At 36.0% G+C, this 24,397-nt stretch overlaps 1 protein-coding gene across 4 annotated transcripts; it reads right to left on the bottom strand.

Annotated features, from left to right (window-relative positions):
- Window positions 1-2,594: 2,594 nt before the first annotated feature.
- Window positions 2,595-7,927, bottom strand: LOC107639734 (pentatricopeptide repeat-containing protein At1g56690, mitochondrial-like). 4 transcript variants are annotated; one of them, XM_016343317.3, is made up of 4 exons: window positions 7,420-7,927; window positions 4,556-6,986; window positions 4,346-4,472; window positions 2,595-3,069 (listed from the first exon to the last, which is right to left on the bottom strand). In XM_016343317.3, the coding sequence occupies exon 2, from the start codon at window positions 6,881-6,883 to the stop codon at window positions 4,724-4,726; it is 2,160 nt and encodes a 719-aa protein (XP_016198803.1). In that variant the 5' UTR covers window positions 6,884-6,986; window positions 7,420-7,927; the 3' UTR covers window positions 2,595-3,069; window positions 4,346-4,472; window positions 4,556-4,723. The 4 variants fall into 4 exon arrangements, with proteins under 4 accessions (XP_016198803.1, XP_088341865.1, XP_088341863.1 ...); XM_088485739.1 differs by having other exon boundaries at window positions 2,595-4,472; window positions 4,556-5,810; window positions 5,910-6,986; window positions 7,420-7,922; XM_088485737.1 differs by having other exon boundaries at window positions 2,595-4,472; window positions 7,420-7,922.
- Between the last annotated feature and the right edge of the window lie 16,470 nt (window positions 7,928-24,397).

The following is a 24,397-nucleotide window of genomic DNA, read 5'->3' as shown; positions in this document are numbered from 1 at the left end:
ATTAGTGTGTGGATCGAATCTATATTCGCAATTTTCATATCGAATTCGGATAAATACCGCGAATATGCGAATTGAATCCAATTCATGAATACTCCTAAAAAAAACCATAAAAAAACGAAAAAGCAAAAAAAAAAAAAACATTTTTGAATTTAAAAATATTATTTATACATAAAAGATAATCATTAGATTAGTCTTTATTATTTTTATGTATAAATATATATAGTATAAATAGATATAATATTTAACTTATTTTTTATATATATTTTATATTTTAACATATATTCTATATAGAGAACTGAATTTATAGTTAATTTTTTATATATAAATAGCATGATTGTTTTCTTAACTAAAATTTAGTTGCACTTAATATATACACCTATTTTTTTGGATTCCGGTATCCATCAACTACCTAGCAATTTTTCTCCATGACGGAGGCTGAAAAGGAAATTTTAGCTTTTCTAAATTCCATTATTAAAGTGGCAAGGACTTTAATATTTGCTTATTTAGTTGTGTAAAAATATTTATATATAAAAACAGTTACCAAACTTACCATGAATTTATATGTAAATATATATTTTTATTTTTTTTAAATATATTTTATATTTTAATATATATTTTATACGAATAAATAACTAATTCAGTGTGCATATAATATAAATGTTAGTTGTGTGGTTAAAAGAAGTACTTCATTCAAAATAGAAATTACAGAAAACAAATTTATTATGTGTAAACAAAAAAAATTACTTACCAAGTCCATTCTTATATATTTCATATTTTAATATATACTTTATACTATAATTAACTTATTGATTATTTGTGTACCCATTGCATGATTGTTATAAAAATACTTCCTACCGAAGTAATTAGATATAATATAATATACAAACAACTTTTTTTTATAAGATTACAACATGTATCATACTTATGCTAGGAAAAAAAATTACATTATATAATTATTTTTAAATAATGAATTATTTAATACTTTTACAATTTAATATCACATGATAAATAATGTAATCATATAAATAACTATTAATAAATAAAAGTTAATAACAACTTTATAATCTAAATATTTTAGTTAAAAACTAATAATGTTAATAGTTTTAAGTAATATTTAATATTTAACTCAACCTAAGATAATCTTTTATTATATATTTTTTAATTTATTTATTTAATATTAAAAAGTTAGACTTGTCTTTTCAAAATATTTTAGATTTGAAAAAATATTGATTATAAATGTTTATATTTGTTATCTTCAACTGTTTTTGCTTTTGACCAAATCAACTTAATTTTTTGTTTATACATTTTCAAAAAGTATAAACAAATGACTCAAAAAGTAAAATAAATATTTATTTTTAAAAAAATAATCTAAAAATTTAAACAAACGAGTTTAAAAATCCACAAAGTAATTTTTTATTGGAAAAAAACGTATAATGCCCACATATATTCAGTTTAAAGTGTATCTCAATGATATGACTATTCCACGAATCGGTGCATTTGATTTTGTTATGAAAAAATTATAAAGTTTATAATATTGAAATCGGATCATCCAATTTTACTTTTTAAAAAATAAAAAAATTTAAAGTATTAAAATCGGACCTATCAACTTGTGTAGTGTCCAAAAAAATATTGAATGCACTAAAATTAGAGGTCTGATTTCATACCTTTCTTTGCCGTTTAAATCTGACTATCGCACTTAATATGTTGTATCCGGATTCAAACTTTGGTAAATTTATCAAGTATTGAATATGAACCCTTAAGTGTTGTGTAGATAAGTGTGTAGTGTGAATGTATTGTAATACTTATAATTGTGGGTTGTCCAATTCACTTGACCAAAAAAAAAAATCTGACCATTTGGTTTACTTAATAACAATTAAAAAAAACACCAAGCATTCCAATAACAATGAATAGCGCTCTATTTTCACCTTCATCAATATATATAAAAGAAGCCTTAAAACAGAACATCTTATCATGATTAGAAATGTAATGGAAGGGTATCAAACGGGTAAAGAAAACCCAATAGCTATAAGCTCATGGGATAATTTATGTTGATATTTGTGGCTCAATCAAGTAAACATAATACAAAATTAATCCCAACTTGTTGGAGGGCAAACAAGTGCAGTAAGCAAATCATTCATTGAATCAATGCAAGCCGTCATATATTGGACCTTGACTTTCTTCGTGTGCTATGAATCACAGCGGTCGACTAAAGTCATGCAAACGTGTGTGAAATGGTAACAATAGTTAGCACTAATTTAATCAAATTCTTTCTTATCCTTATCTATTAATAACTTCGTGAATGAACATCCACTAGTTAAGTTGACCATTTTCCTTGAAAATAAAATCAAAATGAAATAAAGAAAAATAAGTTCCTCTTTCATTTGAAGATGACATTGTTTTTGTTAATTTTAGTATTTTACTATTGATAAAAAAGATAAACAAAATATAAAATCCCAATAAACATGAATTTATTCTTAATCCAAATAAACAATATAAAACGTTTTACTCCATCATCCAATTACATCTTTTTTTTAGACAACTATTTACATTGACGATATAAAAAATAATTATTTATACTGATATTATATTACACGGATACAAAAATCAAATCTCATTAAAATTTGATAAGAATGAATAATTAAATGGATATTCTATTGAGAATATCACATAGTTACAATTTTTTGGCAAGTCTATCCTAACATTCTGCCAATAGTTTTATCCTTAAAATAATTTACCCTTATCAAAAAGGAAGAAAATAAAACAAGTAGACGACAAAGCTACAGCAATGGCCCACACCATACACATCTGAAGCACACATAAATTCAATTAGCATGTGTTGAAGTTTGAATAAATTCAATGCAAGACCTCAAAACTCAGCTACCTATTCCTATTTTCTAGATAACAACACAACAGATTTCACCTTAAACAATGGAGACAGCCAACATAAAATCATAAAATATATTCCGAAAAACCAAAAGGCATCTTGCTTCTTCTACTTTCTGCAATGGGAATGATGCCTCAGAGATGTCACTGCCTGAAGTGCTGAATTTTATGGTTTTCCCTCTGTCCCTTTTTTATTTCAGAAGACAAAGTCTCTGAGTTAAAACATTTCGTATGTAATTGTAACAATTTGGAAATTTTCATGGCAAAACAACTGCTTAATATAATAATGGAATGTCAACTTATAATTAATTTTCTGGCACCAAGAAAAATTATAAAGAAAATCTCATAACCAATTCATTTTCTAGAAGCATAAAGATTTTTTAATTTCTGATCACTCTATCATGGTAGACTCTCCCAAATTCTCTTTATTGACATGAAAATAACTCTGTTTCCAAAGTCAAATCTCTTAATATAATCAGATGGAAAGCAAGCATGTTAATGACACTATCATACCAACATATGATTTCGCACATAAAAAGCTAAAATGGAAAACTAACTTCATGTCAAAATAACAAGCCATATTTACCTTACATAATTTTCTACAATGAAGTCTTAGGCTTTTATATACACTAAAATATTTGCTTTAATCTAAGTTATTCCTTTATGATCATTTTGCAAGAGATTAATTGCAGCTTTCAGGACGAGTTCTTAGCCATAAGAATCACCTTAACAATCCAATGTGCTTTTCTTTTTTAAATGAACAATCCGATTTGTTAGTTATCTCTCAAGCAAAACTAAGAAGAAAAATAGACATAAAAGTCGTAGGTAGCTTGAAATGTTGGTTTTTAAGAGTGGAAATAAGAACAGGACACAACCTCTTTCAGTAAGAAAATTAATTCAGTCTAATTGATATCACTGTAAAAAACCTTTATCTTATGTGGCTGAAGTACAAGAGAAAATAAGAAAGACTAGGGAAAACTACTTACTCTTTTCACTAAGACTATTTATGATCTCTTTATCCAAGGTATCAAGAGTAAACCACCATTTTGACACTTGAAAGATTTTTTACACCATCATTCGAATAAATTTGTCAAACATTTTTTATCTTTCCAGGACTATTTTGTTCGAACTAAAACCTTTCAAGTGACAAAATGCTGGTTTACCCAAATATCAATTTCTTATCCTTTAACTTCATGATTTTTTTTTTATTCTAAAAGGGAAGAGGGAAGAAAAAGTTTTGAATTAGAAAATGGATTAAGCTTTATATTTTAAGGCCTTCCCTTCTATCACTTTCCCTCCAAAACGTAGCTAGTACAAGATGAGTATCATAGGGGCTACTAAACAGTTAACTTGCAATGAATGTTTCCTGTATGATATAGGGTTCCAACCCCATCAGGAACTCCATAATCACAAGCCAGATCACCCAAAATATAGCAGTAAATGGGTAATAGCATACACATACCAGTAACAAACATCATGCATAACCTCTTTGAGCAGCTAAAATTATTGGTCCTCAGTATCAATGACCAATTTTTTGAAAGTGAACACTGTCATGCCATCCATTTTAATAGCAACACAAAGGCTTGGAGCTGCAAGAAAATATAAGCATTAATTCCCTTTTTAACAAGAAATCATCAACAGAATATCCAGAAAGTAGCAATATAATACTCACCCCTATTATGTTAAAGATGAGGTAAAGGCTTAAATGTACTGAGTAGCAAAGCTTCTCTTTGGCTCAGAAATACAGACCATCGAGAAAGCCCTCCAAAGAAAAAGCAGCCTTGCTATTCCAATAGACTCCTCAAGTTCAAGGCGATATGTAAAGATTTGTTTCCAGGAATCACCAATAATCCTTGCAAGAACAGTAACCATCCTTAAAATGGTGAAATCTATTAGCATCCCTCAAAATAATTTCTCTTCCAGTGACTTTAGCAATCAATTTGATTGCAGAATGGCAATCGCCACAAACCCGCAAATTTTTTATGACTCTAATTGGCATCCCATTAGGCACTTTTAGGAGACCATATGCTACAGCTAGTTTTTCACTATGATAACCCAAGCTATGTGTCTTCTCTTCCTCATCCACATCATGTAGCACAAAGCTACCATCCGGACAGTACCCGGCTTCCCTTAACAATCCACCTAACTTCTCCAACATTTTCATAATAACTGGCTGTTCGGGGTGGCCCTTGCTGTCTCCTCCTGTGAACATATGTACCTTCTTCTCCACCTCAATCCAACTGCAGCCAGGCAATTTGATAACACTCCTGGCTTTTATTTTTCCCCTAAGGACTTCAACATCCCTCCATCTTCCTTTGGTGGCATACATATGCGAGAGCAGGACATACGGCCCAGCATTTTTGGGCTCTAGCTGAGCAAGCTTCTCCACTGCGACTTCAGCCAAATCCAGCTTCATGTGGGTTCTGCATGCACCTAACAGTGAACCCCAAACAATAGCATCTGGTTCCATTGGCATCTTTTCTATTAGTTTCATTGCTTCATTTACCTTGCCTGCTCGACCCAGCAAATCAACCATGCAAGCATAGTGTTCGATTCCTGGTTCCACTTGATATTTGTATTTCATTGACTCAAAAAATTCAATCCCTTGATCTACCATGCCACTGTAGCTACAAGCTGTAAGAACTCCAACAAAGGTAACATCATCTGGTGGAACTCCCAAGAAGCACATGTCACGGAAGACATCTAAAGTTTCCTCTGCCAAACCATGCTGGGAATAACCTGTGATCATAGAATTCCACATAACTACATCTTTCAAAGGAAATCTGTCAAAAATCTGTTTTCCTTTCACAAGATCACCACACTTAACATACATTGTGATCAACACTGAGGCAACATACAAATCTTGATCAAACTTAGATCTCACCAACTGGGCATGAACCTGTCTCCCATGATCAAGACTTGCTAAGCTGGTACACACAGAAAGAACACTGATTAATGAGGGAAAATTCAATGCGACACCTTCTCTCTGCATCCTAGCAAACAAATCTAATGCTTCTAACTCATACCCTTTCCTTTCATAAACCTTGATCATGGCACTCCAAGTCCCCTCATCCCTCTCCTTCATTTGCTCAAACACACATCTTGCCTTATCCAGATCCCCATCAAGTCCAAATCCCAAGATCATCTCATTACATGCAATAACAGGCTTCCCCGGCATTGCCTTGAAAATCTCACAAGCCTCCCTCATCCTCCCACTCCTAGTATACCCCATAAGCATTGCCGTCCATGACACCTCATTCCTCTCGGGCATCACCTCAAACAATTTCCTTGCAACATCCACACGCCCATTTCTCGCATACCCGGCAACCATGCTAGTCCAAGTCACCACATTCCTCTTCGGCATCTCATCAAACAATGCCCTCGCTTCATCCAGACGCCCCTCTTCACAGTATCCACCAACCATAATCGTATATGCCACAACATCCTTAACGGGCATCATATCAAACATGTCACGTGCATCCTCAAAACGCCCACTCTGCAACAACCCACCAAGCATCACAGTCCAAGACACCACATTCTTATCTGGCATCTGCCAAAACAATGCTTCAGCCTCTTCAAGCATACCCATTTGAACATAACCACGGACCATCGAAGTCCACGAAACCACATTCCGGTCTGGCATTGTGTCAAAAACTCTCCTGGATTCAACAATCATCCTGTTCTTTATGAACCCGGAAATTAAGGTGTTAAAGGACACAGTGTTCCGTTGGGGCATTTGGTCGAACAGTTGGAGGGCCAAGTGGGGTTGGCGGGTTTGGAAGTAACCGGATATGAGGGCGTTCCAGGAAGCAGTAGTTCGTTGCGGTTGGGGAATTTGGTCGAACACCTTGTGGGCGTGGGAGATTTGACCGGTGCGTGCGAAGTGGGAGATGAGGTTGGTGGTGGCGGTGCAGTGTGTTCTAAAGAGTTGCATGATGATGGTGGGGAAGAAGCGTCGTCGATAACGTGAGGTTGCATGGCGAAGAGTGTGACTCAACATAACTTCATCCAAATTTGTTGTCAAATTTATTTATGATCGCTATGCTTGTGAAGACCTTATTCTTATTTTCAGGTTGCGAGACTCGAACCAGTCAATTTCTAAACTGATAAAATTCAAAATTTTACAATTTTGCATAATAAATTGTCCATAATTTATCATTAAAAATTCACAACCAACTTCAAATATCAACGTTTATAACTAACAAATATCAAAATGCACAATGCAGTGAAGCATTACACCATAGCACCATCAACATCAAAAAGTTCAGCAACTCAACAAATTCAACAAATCAGAATCGGAAAAGTCAGCATAAACAACTCAGAATAAGAAAAATCAGCATAAACAACTAAGAATCAGAATCATAGAATAAGCAACTCAGAATAAGAAATTCCAGCATAAACAATGTAATGAAGCATTGCACCTTAGCACCGTCAACAATTCAGAAATAAAAAAAAATTCAGCAACCCGCAACTCAGAAATCAGAATAAATAAAATTAACAAAATAACCAAAAATAAATTGAGGCAGCAGTGCTTACCGGCGGCGAGGGAGGAAGGAAGGTGCTGGCGCGGCACAGCCGAGCAGAGAGAGACAGAGTGAGCTCGAAGAAGGACGGTGAGGAGAAGCGAGCAGACCTTTCACGGGCGACGACGGCACCCACAGTCTGTCTCCGCCGGCGGCAACAGCACCCTCTACCGGAGGAGAAGAGTTCAGCGATGGGATGGTGGCTGGGTTCCAAGAAGGGTTTAGGACGTTAGGGTTGGGTTTGTCGCAGTGAGAGAGAGAGAGAGAGAGAGAAAGGGGCGGGGTGGGGTAACAGAGACCTTGAAGACAGTGACGCTGTGCGCAGAGTTCGCGACGGCAAGAGAAGATCTCCAAGCAAAGGTTTCACGGCGAGGAGAAGAGGGTGAGTGGCAGAGACGTTCGGCGGTGAGACAACACCCTCTATTTGTCACAATGCCGCCGAGGAGAGGAGTTCGGCGATGGTGGGGGCTGCTGCCTTCGGGCGATGGTGGGAGCTGGGTAATGAGTTTTCAACTTTTGATGATGATGAGTGGGTTTAGTTAGGTTTTGAAAACCGAACCGGTAATCGAATCGCTTTAGTTACTGATTTATTGGTTCATAAGTTTAACCGATTCAACTGTGGTTGAATTGAAAAAACCGTTTTATAATAAAATAATAAATAAAATATAAATGAACACATTAAATATAATTATAGTCTAATATAAACTTTAAAATATCATCTAAATTAAAAGTACTACATAAATCAAAATATTATGATCTCATTCAAATACAAACTCAAAAATCAAATAACAACAATAACCAACTAAATATAAAATACCAACATCTAATTCCCCGCAGATTTGCTTTGTTAATATCATCACCATTATTACGAGAAATTCTATTTGTTTTTTTCGGCCGAATTGGATTGTGACAATGTAAGCTCCTTAATATGTTTATTGCACTCTTACTACTTCACCGTGCTCTCTCTATTACTTATATTATTTTGAAGCATAATTTACTTAGAATCTGTTTTTGGGAAGTAGCAGAAGCTATTTTTTTTTATTTTTGGATTATGAGAAGTCACAATATGCGTGTTTTGTATCATTATAGAAAAATTTTTAGCTTCTCGAAAAGTTAATTTACAGTTTTTCAAAAAAGTAGAAATATATGACTTCTCTACTTCTCAATAAGTCATTCTATCACTTCTTTAAAAAAAATTAATTTCAAAACAAAAAAAAAATCTACTTTCCTTCTTGACTCTGTGATCACCACCATTTTCACGCAAAGTCTGCTAGAAGCACTGTCATTGTCACGCGATGTTCCAAACCTCCTCTTTTTCATGTAATGATTCATCTGATGGAAGTATTGATCCTCCACTACCATTTTCACACAATATTGCATCTGAACAACTTACTACATATATTCCTTCTAAATATTTTTTTATCATTTTATCACTCTATTTTTATTATTAAATTTGTATTTAACTGTGGTATGAAATTTTAGTTTTAATTTTATTTTTTTCATATAGCTTGCTATTATTTTCATAGTTAATTATAGCAAATTTTTGACCTCAATGAAGGAGAAGGGAGTTCTAATAGGAGTAAAAAAAATAAAAAACAGCAACAAAATATATATTGACACACATTTTATATTTATTTTTTATTTTCACCTACCATATCATACACAATATCAGTGATTAGGTTATGTAAAATCAATATTTAATATTGAAAAATATTTGTTATCATAGTTATTTTAATATTCATTCTCTTCTGTAAAAAAAATTATTTTTGAGTTATTTATCCAAACGCTACAACTTTAAAATACGTACTTTTATAACTAAAAATCCAAACACAAAATAACTTATTTATAAGCTGTTATTAATAAAAAATTTTATGCTTTAAGCTCTTTTTTTCAAAAAAATTTATTTAAGTTATTTACCCAAACTAAGCCTTAATACATGAGTTTTGTGAGTTTTACACATTCTGAAAGTTAATACTATGTCCATGAGCTTAGAACGAACTTATTCCTTTTAATTTTTAAAACAAGCAAAATATTCTTGATATTTCAATTTTGATTGAAAAAATTATAAACAGATTCAATAACGGCATATGACTTGAGACTAACAGAACAATATTAATACGAAGACACCGTCATGAGATTTAAACAAATCAAATAGCAGGAAATTAAACGACAGAAATACAAACATTTGAATACAATCAATTTCCATTGGGAGGTAGCTATGATTCCAATCTCTACTAATACTTGAAGCTACACTATCCGAATGCCTACAATTATCAACAAATACCAGAGGGTCCGACAATTAACTATAAACAATTAATTATGCTTCCAGCAATCAGCTTCAATAATTAATTATTTAATAATACTTCAAGCTATCAATAGTAAAAAATTAATTATTTAATTATATTTCAAACAATTAGTTTCAACAATTAATCACTTAATAGTTAATAATGCTTTAATTAACAACCAACACCAAAAAATTAATCAACAACAATTATTCATGCTTCAAATAATCAACAACAAAGTTTAAAATCAACAATTATAAGTATGTGATTGACTTTCATCCATACTTAAATATTACCAGCAATTCAATTACAATATCACAACAATCCACTCCAACCCAATAATCTCAAGTTCTCAACAAACAACATCTAAAATTATTCAAAATTATTCAACAAACGACAAAATTTAGTAGTTCACAAGTTCAAAGTTCTGAATCAGTAACTTCAGTTGAATCAGTTCACACTTCACAGTTCACAGAAAAACAATTATTCAATCACTATATCACTATATCACTATATCAGTTCACAGTTGAATGACTTGAATCAGAGTTCACAGAACTTCACTATATCAGTAAATCACTAAATCACATATCTCTATATCAGAGTTCACAGAACTTCACAGAATCAAACAATTATTCAATCATAGTTAATAAAAAAAATTACCTAGAGAGCATGCAAGAGACAGTGGTTGCGGAGGGAGACAGAGACACCGAGAGACAGAGACAGAGACACCGAGTGACCAAGGGAGACAGAGACACTGAGGGAGACAGAGCATGCAAGAATGGTGGAGCAGACGGTGGCTTCGAAGGTTGCGATGGCTGCTGCGCGATGGAGGGGAGGTGAGCGAGCAGATAGTGGCTGTTCGAAGAAACGACGGCGGTGGCACGAGGCGGTGGCTGGACAGAGGTAAAGGACGATCAGGAGCTCGATGAGATTGAGAGGAGCCCTCCCTGGACTGAGTGTGTGTGAGAGGCGCTCTGGAGTCTAGAATGCTGGATCTGGCAAGGGAGGATGGAGTTAGGGCTCTGCCTCTGCCCAGTGAGTGAAACGACGACGTTTGGTTGCCTTTTCAAAAAATCGGTCGGGTTACGATTCGGTTCAACCAACCGGTTTATCGGTTCAATTGCGGTTTTTGGAATCTACGGTTTTGGCATTTGTCCGAATCATTTTTTCCAGAGGTTCACGGTTCAACTGGTTCAATCGGCCAGTCCGAACCGATTTTCAAAACCTTTAGAGTTAGAGCCTTAGAGGAAGGGGAGCAGCCGACCAGGCGACCAGGGGAGCGTGTTTTGCTTTTTTTGGTTAAAGTAGGTTAACTACGATTTTGGTCCTTAATGTATAGGCTGAAATCTGTTTCTAATTATTTTTTACAAACAAAATTGTCTCTAAGGTTCGAGTTAGTTTTAAAATTGTCTGACCTAAGTTTGTTAGTGTCCATTACTCATTTTTTTTAACAAATAATAATAATAATAATAATAATAATAATAATAATAATAAATAGATAAATAATAAAACAAATAAATAAGGGAGCAGTTTGAGAGGAGGATAACACGATTGTCTTTTTCAGAAGCTCAACTGAGAATAGCAGCGTTAGGGTTCAACAAAACAAAGATAGGGTTCAACACTCAGTCGTCCATGGCTTCCCAGACTTTAAGATCTTCTCGATTTCGTTCACCCGCGAAGGAGTTGCTATGAGGATATGGAGAGAGGTCAATTTTGTGAACTTCATCAACGAAGGATAATTCAGGACGAAGATTTTGGGATTGCGTATATTATGAGGTATGTTGTTGTTCCTCATTTGCGATCTGAGTTTGGAGATTTGAGGTTTTTTCACCTACGTTTCTGACTTGTATCAGGTTCAGGATGGCTGTGATTTTTTTTTTAGCAGATCCAGAACCTGGAGGAGCTCAGCAAGACACTGAAATTGCAAGAATCAGGAAAAAAATTACAAGCTTAAAATCACGATTGAAGGATATTGAATGGAAGTTTAGGATTGTTGTTGTTTTAGGGATTGTTGGTTGGATTGGATTTTTATTTTTGTTGCTGCAGAATTCATATAAGTTAAGGCAAACCATATGGAATGCACCTAAATTATAGATGATTAGTTAGGCAATTTTAGGAGATTGTTGTGTTCTATGGGTAAATTTTGAGGATAATTGTGATGTTATAATGGTTTAATGGTGTATTATTTGTGAACATGTTTAAAGGAATGAAGGAAAGTGATGTTTAGGAGTGTATCATTTTTTGAACCTTAATAATGTATCATTTGTGTTGTTTTAATTTGCAATCTTAATGCAGTAAACTAGTAAACCAATATGTAGAAATGAGATTTGTAACTCCAGTAATGACCTAGTGGCCAATTTCAATTAAAGACAAGTTAAAACAAACATAATTCAACTTATGGATTACACAATTCTAAGTTGATACCATAGCTTATAGTGGATGTCATGCCACTGACAAAAACAGGATTTAAGATAGTGTGCTAAAACACCTAATACCAAAAAAGAGGATTCAAGATAGTGTACGTAAAGCATTATTTTCAACTAAACATTGTTTCCAACTAAGTAACACAGTGATAAAAAAATATAACAAACAATAATACCTAAAGATTTTTTCATTCACTAGGAGGTAATTTTGCCATTAATTTGAGCTTCTGCAAAGGAATATGTAGTGCACCAATTTGGATGACAGAAAAATACATCTTTCTCTCAATTGGTTGACTCAGTGACTGTTTCTTGTTGGAAGAGATTGCTACTACTGCACTCTTGTTCTTATCTAATGGTTGGGTTGAAGGTGCTTTAGGGTTGGGCTGGAGTTGGTTGTTGGGCTGAGTGATGCATTCTTGAGTTGAACAGATTTTTGGGCTTAAAAGCTGGTTTCTTGGGTTGAGTTGCTAGAAGGTTGGGTTGTGAGGATGAATTCTTTCTCTTTCTCCCTATTTGAACTGTTTGACCAGGAAATTGTTTGGATATAGACTTTCTCCTTCTCTTAGGAGCTTTGGCAGCTTGTTGTGTTGAGATTTAGGCCTATGAAGGTAATGACAACTATATAGATAGAATCAGAATTAAATACATAAGCAAATAGTAAAATATATACATAGCATAATATGAACTAAATCCTAGAATATAATGGCACATATACTCATTTTAGGCTTTGTACAGCCCCCTTCTTGTGTCCTACAATACCACAGTCGGAGCATCTTTAAATTTGACCCCTCCGTGATAGGTGATTTTGGTTTCTGTTCTCCTTATTTCCAGGCCATCGCTTCCTCTTCTTCATAGATCCGTGACTTGGCCTCCTATATGGAGGTGGCATGACATCATCATATTGAGTTCTCTCCAATAGATCCGGTCCATTCACAGGGTGTATCACTTTCTGGTAGAACTTCAGGTAAGCATCCTTCTTATAGCAGTCATCCATATAGGATTCCAAATCAAGTCCTTTGAAGTTAATGCAACTGATGGCATGAAGACATGAAATACCACTCATCTGCCACTTCCTGCAAGAACACTGAGCAGCAGTCAGATCCACAACAAATTTATCTAATCCACACATGAACTCATACTTATTAGCAGGTGACCAGTATGACCTCCAATCCCTAGCTAATCTTGCCCTTTTCTCTAATTTCTTCCTAATTATTGGCATAATATTTTCCTGGTAAAGTTGAATCCTATCTCTATTAGCAGTCCATTTAGTTATCAGATACACTCTAATGTCCTCTAACATGGTTACAATAGGTTTTTCTCTTGCCTCTACTATGACAACATTAAAACTTTCACTCATGTTATTAATAAGGGTGTCACATTTTGAATGAAAAGTAAATCTAAAACATAACCGAAACCTGGGAGAATGTCGTTTAGATGTCAAAATTCCCCCTCATTCACAAGTCTCAAAGATTTCATTTTCTCCTCCCAATTCCTCCAATGAGTTGCCTTTGCACATTGCCAATTATGTTCTTCAGCTCCAAACCAGAAAATTTCTTTCTGAAATTGCTATACAGATGCCTCATGCTGAATCTGTTGTCCATCCCTAGTATGACCTCTTCAAACGCCAGTAACAATCCTTAAGAAATGAAGGTGAGCATGCATTTGGTTAGTCCATAAATTATTGCATCTAATTTCAAATAACTATTATTTGTTAAAGCACAACAATAGTGTAAAATGTATCATTACCTTCTGCTGATCAGACATGAAGGTACATTTTGTAATTTTCTCCGGTCCTAAATCCTCAGCAAGATGGCGCAGAAACCAAACCCGGGAGTCCTTTGTCTAGGCTTCAACAACTGCATAAGCAATTGAAAGAATCTGGTCGTTCGGGTCTCTTCCAATTGCAGTCAACAGTTGTCCACCCTGAGAAGTCTTTAAGAAGCATCCGTCCAAACTAACAAACGGTCTACAATGTTGGAAGCTTTTCTTGCATGCATCAAAACATACATACAGTCTTTGGAATATACAGTAATTTATCAAGCTTAGGTTCTGGATCTCCTGAGCAAAATCCGGAGACCGAATCACTTTCAGGTAGACAGATGATCTTGGATTTGCTCTTAAAAGTTTAGCACAATAATTGTTAATCCTTTTATATTGCTCCCTAAATGCACCCTGAATTTGGCTCAATGCCTCTTACTTTGTTTTTTCTACCATTGATTTAGTCACAGTCAGATCTCATTTTTTGTGTGCCTTTGCCACCAACTTCTTTATCTTGATTCTTGGATTGGATTCCACCTTCTTCTTAAACTGGTTGCCTAGCCATTTGGAGTGCATTATACTAACCCTGTGTGTCTGCATGCAAGTGTGTTATAAATTCATGCTTCTTAATTGCCATATTGACTCCTCCACAACCCTGTGTGTATAAAGCCAAAAAGGGCACTCTTTGTGACAAACAACCCTCACCCTTATTAAGTCACACTTCTTGAACTTGATATTCCTAGTTGTTTGAACTGCATAAGTTGCCATAGTATCCTTAAACTCTTGCTTAGATTCATAAAGTATTCCCACCTTCCATTTGTAGTTAGTCATGTCCTTTTGAGGTTTATGGGCTGGAAATCTTTGGCCCCCACAATCTGATCTACCATCAGCATCCTCCTCTGCATCATCATCCCCCAAGTCATCTCCACTAATCATATGGTATACTTCCAATTCATCACTATCTGCCCCTTCCTCATCACTTAGCTCACTTGTAACAACCCTCTTACCTTTGGCACTATTTCGCTTTGGCACAGAATGATTTTCCCAAATTCACTATCATATTTATACTCTTCCTCATTATCAATGAAGTGGATGTCTTTGGCACTATCCCCCTCCTCATTAGATGGAAAATATTCAGGGTCGTCACTGTCTTCATTACTACTTTCATGGCGATCTCCTCCAATCTGTCCTTCATCGCCTAACCCTACTAAAACACCCTTATTCTGAAATTCTGTTTCAACTGCATCCCCAACTGCATCACACAGGGTTATCATCCTTTACTATCCCACTCTTTTCTTGCTCTCCTTCAAATACCACTATCTGAAGACCACCACCATTAAGTTTCTCACTTTCAATGCCCCAGTATCTCCCCCTACGTCAATATAACTAACTTTCGGAAATTCACCCGCATCCCCAACATCATGCACCACAAACAAATCCACCAAGCCCCTCATCTCAACTATTTTGCATATTGCAGTTGCATCTGAGTCACCTTTCAACATCTTCAAGTTATTCTCAGAATCATCCACAGTTAGATCTTTATACCATAATGCTGCAATGGTGGACTCTAAGTATCCAAACTGCCTTAACTCTTCATATGCCTCAAACACAGACTACCGACCAGCATCAATTTCTTCGATGATTATAGTTTGCCCCTTTAAATACTTAAATACCCCGTCCTCATATCCGAATACACCCCCACGATGCACCCTCATATTAAAGTACACCATCTTCTACTCAAACAACCCTATTATTCAATACAATACATTACTAAAAAAAACAAGGAAAAAAATAGACCATCACAAACTCTAGCTTTATCCACAGTCAATGCAGCCTACATTAAACTCTAGACAGCTTAGATGTATCAACATTGTTCTAAACCTTAAACCACAAAAATGCAAGAAATAGTTGAGGTGAAGCGACAGTGCATGGATAGCAAGCTCACCTCAACAACGGCTATTTGTAGCGATAAAGATGAGTGACAAATGCGACAACACAACCTCGATCGAACTCCCAACAACACAATGTTTTCAACCACTAGCGTAGATCGTCCTCGCAAGAACGCTTTTGTAGGGTACGACGCAAATGTTTCAAACACCAAGTGTATTCCCAAACATTGTGATTTATTTGAGGAAGCCAAAATGATTTCGCGGGAATGACACGAAGGAAAAGAAACCATCAAGGGCAAAATCATCTTTATAAAGTTTTTTTTTCTCAAAGGATGATTTTAAAATCAACTCGAACCTTAGGGACGATTTTGTATGCAAAAAAATGTAGGAGACAAAAAAAATTTTCAACCTATTCATTAGGGACCAAAATCGTACTTAACCCCTTTTTTTTCCTTTGAAATTTGGTAAATATTTTAAAAATACGCATAAGTTTTATTTTATTTCAATTTTGTTTCAAAAGTTTTTTATTTGCATTAAATATACTCCTAATAAATAATTTTTTAAAAAATTTAGAACCAATTCAATAATAATTTTTTAAAAACAACCTTTAATGCAAGCAAACCAAGCATAATTTTTATGCATTTTTGTTGGATTGGTCTTAAACTTTTTGAAAATTTAGGTGTCGAGAATATATTTGCTGTAAATCGAAAAAATTTTGGACGAAATTGAAACAAAATAAAACTTAGTAATATTTTTAAAACTTTTGCTAAACTTCAAGGATAAAAAATAGAATTTAATTTTGATGTACTGACGGTGTAACATTTTACACAATCGTGCAATGACAATTGTTCTCTTAGATGACTATTCACGCGATCAATATAAAAGGTAGTTATTTTTTGCTAATAAGGCATTATGCCGTTATATAATTGAATGCACGTATAAAACTGTTTTACACAGACAGTATACATCTTTTTTTTAGGAATTTAAACTACCAAAAATCTTTTAAAAAAATCAGCCAATTCAATTGATTTACCAATTAATTGTCAATTCGATCGTTTTTTTTATTGATTTTTATTAGATAATTTTTTACTTCAATTTAATTGACTAAAAAAAACCAATTAACCCGATTAAACCTGTCAATTTTATTCAGTTTTTAGAACCATACCTTATTCTATTCAAATTTGTTTTGGTCATTAGGTACATGAAATGAATTATATAATTTCCCAATAACTATTTGCAAATTATATATGTAAATTTTGTACACCAAAAAATGAAAAAAAAATTAGGGTTTTAATAGTTGGATATGCATAAGATAATTACAGTAACTTTAAACTAAACTTTTAACATTTTGTCTACCTTGACTCACCTAGTTAAAATAGAAAAAAAATCAGATTTTATGTTAAATCCAAAAGGTAAATTAAATAAATATAGAATATTAGAATTTAGATTTTTGATATGAACTAATGGTTACAGAAATTCAAAGTCCACAAACTAACTGGGAAGTGCACCGAGTCGTACCAAGTAATACTTCAGGTGAGTGAGGGTCGATCCCACGAGAATTGATAGACTGAGCAACAATAGTGATTCCTTAGTCTGGCAAGCAGAAAGTGATGTTTTGAGAGTTTAATTGCATTAAACAGTAAATTCAGAGAATCGAAGTCAGACAGTGGAATTAGTGTGAAATATATATGAGAAAACAGTTAAGGTATCGGAGATGTTTATTCTTCTGGATTTAGTTTTCTTACCAACTAATTTAATCATGTAATATTCATTTCATGGCAAACTGTCAATGACTAGACTCTAATGTCTTAGTGATTTAGTCTCCTCTAACCTAGTTAACCACCAATGTCTTGGTCACTTAATTGTGATTAGAGGGTTAGGTTCAATTCTAGTTTATTGGCCACAAAAATTATAATTATACCCAGATATAAAAGGATTATATGTCACATATCTCATTAAGTCTAAGTAATTAGAAATTTAGAAGGAATTACTTTCAAGCTGGTGTTCAAGTGAGATAACTCTTACAAGAATCACAAGAACGCATATAGAATAAGGGTTATTCTTCTGATCTACCCAGGTTCATAAGATGAAAAATGAAAATAATCCTTGAACTGAATCAATACATTAATTAAAATAGAAAATAATAGTCTTAATCCATATAAATAAACAAAACTCATAACCTTAACCGAGGAGGTTTAGTGGCTCATGTTTCAAAGAGAAAACTAGGGTTTAGAAAATGCGAAAGTGCGGAAGAGAGAAGATCTCCCTCACGGTAGAATCTTATCCCTTTTATATCTAACCTAATTTGATTTGAAACTAAAATAAAATAATAAATTCTAAACCTAAATGATTTTGTTTGTAATTAAAAATAACTAAAATAAAATAAAATTAAAAGCTAAATCCAACTAAAGATGCTTCATTAGTGAGAATGTGGTCCGGATTGCTGGCGCTAAACGCAAGTTGCAGTGTTTAGTGCCCTTGTGGGCAGAAAGCTTCCATTCATCTCTGGCTTGCTAGCGCTAAATGCCAGGCTTGGCGTTTAGCGTCCTAGTAGGTAGGAAGCTCCCTAGCGCTGCTGAGTTGCTGGCGCTAAACGCCCAGGTCCGCATTTAGCGCTAGCTTGGCAGATTGAATTATTCTCTTTTTTTGCACAAAAATTCTGTCAAACTGATCCAATTTTCACTTGAAATAATTAAAATACCAAAGCAACTCAAAGTAGTATCCAAAGAGGTTTCGAACACTAAAATAAGATTAAAACTCATTAAATTCTAACTTAAGATAAACAGAAAATAAGGGAAAGATGCTCACGCATCACAACACCAAACTTGAACTGTTACTTGTCCTCAAGCAACTAAAAACAGTTATAGGACTGAGAAGAGAAATTGTCCAAGACTTGAGTGTTCATTTAAGCTCGTGCCCAATTACTGAGTGGGGTTAATGACACTGTGATTCTGAATAGGTTTGGCATGTCACTATCCTTTGAAATTTAGAAGTATTGATATCCTTCAGAACTAGAACTCGGATGATATTATGGATTTTCTTTCTTTTTAAGCTCTGATTGATCCTTGAACACAGCTTTTTCTTAGCTTATCTTTGGTGCTTTGCACCTTGAGCCTAGCCGTGACTCTTAGTGTTTTGTCCTCAAGCTTAACTTGGCACACAAACACCACGAGTACTTAACTGGGAAACTCTTTGAGTTCTAATTCTTTTCTTTTAATTCTTCCCAGTCAGTGGTGCTCAGAACCTTTGGCATACTCCGCATTTGCACTTGGTCTCGACTCTTAGTGCTTTGTCTCAAGGGTTACTTGACACATTCACACCACAAGCATATGGTTAGAAAAATAACACTTTGAGCTTTTAATCATATTTGACCTTCCTAACCATTGATGCTTAGAGCCTTGGACCTTGCTTTTTATTTTCTTTTTCCCTTTTTTGTTGTTTGTTTTGCTTCAAGGATCAATTTCTTACTGAGTTTAGAGAATCCATTATACTTCTCTAAGTTCCTGTACCTCAAGAATCAACATTCTTGACTTCAATATCAATCATGCACTATTCAGTTCATACATTTAGAATCGGAGATAATACCACCACATCACAGTAACTACAACTCATAATATATAACTCAAGTCTCATGCATTTTACTACTTCCTTTCTTTCTTTTTTCCAGCTCGGTGAGCAATACATGAGACATTTTTTTTAAAATAAACATAAATACTAAAGTAAACAACTAAGCTAGAAAAGCAATAAAATACTACTACTGATTATGCGAAGGCTTTCAACTAGATAACAGGAAACATGATAAAATACTGAAGAATAGAAAATAAATAAAGCAGTAGATAATGAAACTCAACCACTTCAGTCCTAGTGGCTGTTCCCTCTTGGGAATCCTCTATAGTGCCTCAGCTCCTCTAGCTTCCGCCTCTGGCTCTGTTGTTTTTCCACTAGCTGATGGAGGAGGGCAGAGTGGTCCTGATGCGCTAGCCTCAGCTGATCAACAGAAGATGTTAGCTCCCCAATAGATATGGTCAACTGACCCCAATAGTCACGAAGAGGGAAATAATATCCCTGAGGCATCTCCGGCTTCTCCTGCTGAGGGGGGGACTGGCTCCTGAGGTGGTCTCGCCCCAGCTCCTTAGCGTACTCCATACCCCTCTTAATGATCGGCCGCTCAATGTCAATAGGAGTCTCTCTATCAATGTGGATGCGGGCGACCTCACATAGGCGAAAGATGAGGTGGGGGAAGGCCAATCTAGCAAATGTGGAGGCCTTCACCGCTATGTTGTATAACTCTTGAGGGATCACCCGATGCACCTCCACCTTATTACCAAGTATGATGCAGTAAATCATCACGATTTGATCAATAGTAACCTCAGACCAGTTACTCGTAGGGATGATGGATCAATGAATGAACTCCAACCATCCTTGAGCAATTGGCTTCAGATCATGCCTTTCCTGCTAGTATGGCTGACCTTTAGCATCTCTCCTCCACTGTGCTCCAAAGAGGCATATGTCAGTAAGAACCTGATCCAGTCTTTGATCAGTGTTGACCCTCTGAGTGTAAGAGTGAAGGTCATCTCTGGATGGTGGCAACTATAGTACATCCCTCACCCTCTCTAGATTGAACTCTAGGATCTTCCCTCGGACCATAGTGCGCCAGTTCTTCGAGTCCGGGTTCACGCCTTTGACATGCTTGTAAGTCACCCAAGCATTGGCATAGAGCTCTCTGACCATCAGTACACCCACGTCAGTCACGGAGTTGCATAGCACTTGCCAACCCCTCCTCATAATCTATTCTCTGATCTCTGGATACTCATATGGTTGCAAATCAAATCGGACTTCCGGGATCACTTTCTTTTTGCTCACAACTACGTGAAAGTGATCCTCATGGATTTTGGAACTGAATCGGTTGTTGTCAGATGGACCGGTTGTGGGAGCCTTTTCCTTTCTCTTCCTAAAAGAGGTTTCTCCAGATCTGGGTACCAAGTATAAGATGATGGAAATGTAAAAACGAAGTGCCCCAACACCAAACTTAAAGCTTTTGCTCGTCCCCAAGCAAAGAAAAATATAAGGAAAAAGGAAAAGAAAGAGAAGGGTACAGGGGAGGATGTGGTGGATGGGGTGTGTGGTGAAACGGGCAAAAAAATTTATTAGAAATAGAAGGCAATGTAGAAGATGCTTATGGTTAAGAAAGAAAAAAAAATAAAGGAACAAATAAAGATAGTGAAACGGAGGTAAGAATGTGAAAAGGGGAAAAGAGATTGAAGGTGAGAAATGGTGATGTAGTGAAAAGTGAAAAAGAAAGAAGGGATGTAAAACTTGAGGGGAGGGCTCGGTTGTGATGAGGGACTAGAAGAAATGGAAGAAGTTGAATATGTTGTGGTTAAAGTGGAAGGAAGAAGGAAATAAGTGGAAATATTTTGTGTGTGGTGAGGTAAAAGGATGGATAAGGTGGGTTTATATAGATGGGAATGGGGGGTTTACGGTTAAAATGGGAGTAAGGGGAAGGGTTGGTGAAATAAAATTAAATGGGAGAGTGGAGAAGAGAGATTTGATGGGATTGATGGGGGGTGATTGGGTGATGTGAGGGGTGGTGGGTGAATGGGGGATGAATGGGGTGGGTAGGAAGTGACAGGGAGTAGGGTTGAATGGTCAAAGGGGAGGGGGATAGAGAATTAACCGTTGGTAACGGTAAATCTCCCTTCTCGAAATTTGAAACCTACGTTGCTGGTGCTAAACGCCAGCTTCGGCGTTTAGCGACACAACGTTTCACTATTGATGCCATCTGTGGCGTTAAACGCCCTCCTTGGCATTTAACACCTGTACAAGAATATTATTTTTTTCAGGACGATACTTGGCGCTAAATGCCCAGGTGGTGTTTAGCTTTGAAATTTGTGCCAACTGGGGTGTTAAACGCCCTCCCTGGTGTTTAACGCCAACTTCTGCTTGCCAACCCAGACGCTAAATGCCCAGTCTGGCGTTTAGCACCCCAAATGACGTAAAACCCATGAAATTGTGTGCTTGATGGCACTGAACTCCCAGCCTGGCGTTTAACGCCAAAGCACTCGAGTAGAATGTGCTCTAGGGTGTTCTGTTTCTCCTCGGAAGTCCTCTATTCCTCTCCTAAACACTTTGCATGACTACAAACACTATTAAACCAAGAAAAACTATGAGTAAAAATCACAAATAAGTAAATGAAAATCAATCTGAATAAAAAAAACAAAGGATACTCAGGGTTGGGTTGCCTCCCAACAAGCGCTTCTTTACCATCACTAACTTGACAGTCAGCTCCGCTAAAGAGAGAGGTGGTCATAAGCCCTTAGTTCCTCGCTTCTCACTGTGAATCTATTTCCTGTGTTCTCATGGATTAACTCTATATGCTCAAGAGAGAGGATCCTGTTCACTATATGAGGCAGGATTAGACTTTTAGTAAATACCACCTTTATTCCTAGTGAGAGATCATCAGTGGGGATCTTCCTGTTCTTCTACCCCTTAGGTACTTCTTCTTTGGGCTTTATGCACACCCAATACCAAACTTAGGTTTGATGTCAGAGAAAATTGTATTGACTCCCACCAAAGGAGGTTTCAGCTATGAACTTTGCTTTGCTTCAGTCAAAGATTCTTGGAGACTTGGATTAGTGAGCTCACTCTTCATGAAAGTACCTCCCTCATCAGAGTGATGTAAGGGTTGAAATACCTTGAATACCAAGTAATCCTCATGCATCCTCAGAACCAATTTCTCTTTCTCCATATCAATCAGAGCTCTTCTAGTGGCCAAGAATGGTCTTCCTAGGATTATAGAGTCGTTTTGATCCTCTCCCATGTCAAGGATCACAAAATCTACAGGGAGGAAGAAACTTCCAACCTTGACCAAGACATTCTCCACTATTCCATGTGCCTGTTTCAGAGACTTGTCTACCATTTGCAAGGCTATCCTTGTTGGTTGTGCCTCTTGAATTTACAGCTTCTTCATTACAGACAAGAGCATTGGATTAATGCTTTCACCAAGATCACATAAGGCTTTGTCAAAGGTGATACTCCCAATAGTTCATGGAATCTGAAAGCTCCCGGGATCTGGCATCTTCCTTGGCAATTTTTTCTGAATTATTGCACTACATTCCTTGGTTAGGACCACTTTCATCTCCCTTGAAGGTCTTCTTCTTAGAAAGTAAGCTTTTCATGAACTTAACATAGGGAGGCATTTGCTCCAAAACCTTAGCAAAAGGAATATTGATTTGCAACTTTCTGAAAACTTCCAAGAACTGTGATAATTGCTCGTCCTTGGTCTCCTTTTGGAGCTTCTGGGCGTGTACTTTGGTACCCTCAGTCTTTTCTGGGGCTTCTATTTTCTCTGATCCTTTAGCAACCTGTACTCCCTCCTCTGTCACTGGTTCACCTGCCACCATGGTTCTAAAAATCGGACAGGATCGGCCGGTTCAACTGGGAACCAACAGTAATAACGGTCCAGTCCGCTACCTATAATCGTTGGAGAAAGAACCGCTAAATCGGCCAAAAAATAATCGGTTGGACCGGACCGGTAACCGGCCGATTCATAGAAAACGAAGCCGTTTTGTTTATTTGTAAAAAAAAAAACAGAAAACCCAGAACCATTCGCGAACACCCCCCCTTTCTTCCCCCAATCATTCATGCAAGCCCTGGCTTCTCTGAAGCAAAGGAAAACCCTAGCCGTTCATTGCGCCGCCGTGCCCAGGTCCTCAGTGCCTCCGCTTCTTCCTCTTTCTCCTGTCTGGAACCCAGGTAGCTCGGCACGTCGTCCCCATCTTCGCTGGCTTCTATGTTCGTGGCTTGGAGCAGCTCGCCATCGGATCCCCGCTTGCCAGTCGTCTCGCCTATCGCCTCGTCTCGCCGGTTGCCGTCCGTGTCTCTGTCGAAGGTTAGTGGCCCTGCTTTCAATTCTTCGCCTCTGCTTCTTCCTTTTAATTTCTGAATGTTCGGTCTTCTTCTTCGTTTGAAGTTCTGAAATTGTTGTTCAATTTTTGTTCCATTTTTCTTATAATGTTTTGTAATTGCTAGTTCTGATGTCTCTGTTTTGTGTTTGCTAGTTGCTGATGGCTGTAAAATTTTTGTTCAAATTTACTGATGGCTTGATGGCTCTGTTTTAGACTTCTAGTGTTTTATAATTGCTGGATAGTGATGGCTCTGAATTTTTTGTTCATATTTACTGATGGCTTTGTTTTCATGTTTTGTAATTGTTGGTTTTGTTGGGTGAAGGTTTAGTATGTTGGAATGCTTTGTTCATATTTACTGATGGCTTTGTTTTCATGTTTTGTAATTGCTGGTTTTGCTGGGTGAAGGTTTAGTGTTTTGGAATGTTTTATAATGTGCTAATGTTTGTTTTTGTTTTATAATTTATAATGGCTGGTTGCTGGTTGCAAGTATGATTATTGGTTATTGTTTTGGTTTGTTTGTTGCTGAATGCTGTTTGTTGAATTCAGATATGGTCTTGTTGATGGTTTTTTTATTTCTCATTGTGCTGTGACTATTTTTAATTTCGTGTCTATTTTATTAATTTTAGTTATGGATAATAGTATTAATCAAGAAGCAATTGCTGATAATAATACATCTGTGAATAATAACTTGCCTATCAATCCTCCTATTTCAAATGATGCTACTAATCCTAA

Source organism: Arachis ipaensis, chromosome B4, assembly GCF_059453495.1.
Source record: "Arachis ipaensis isolate K30076 ecotype BB chromosome B4, ASM5945349v1, whole genome shotgun sequence".
Taxonomy (NCBI): domain Eukaryota; kingdom Viridiplantae; phylum Streptophyta; class Magnoliopsida; order Fabales; family Fabaceae; genus Arachis; species Arachis ipaensis.
This window is presented reverse-complemented; position numbering and strand designations above follow the sequence as displayed.

What these genes read in the sequence shown, in the direction of transcription:
- LOC107639734 (XM_016343317.3), bottom strand. Translation starts at nt 6,883, where the DNA reads ATGTTGAGTCACACTCTTCGCCATGCAACCTCACGTTATCGACGACGC.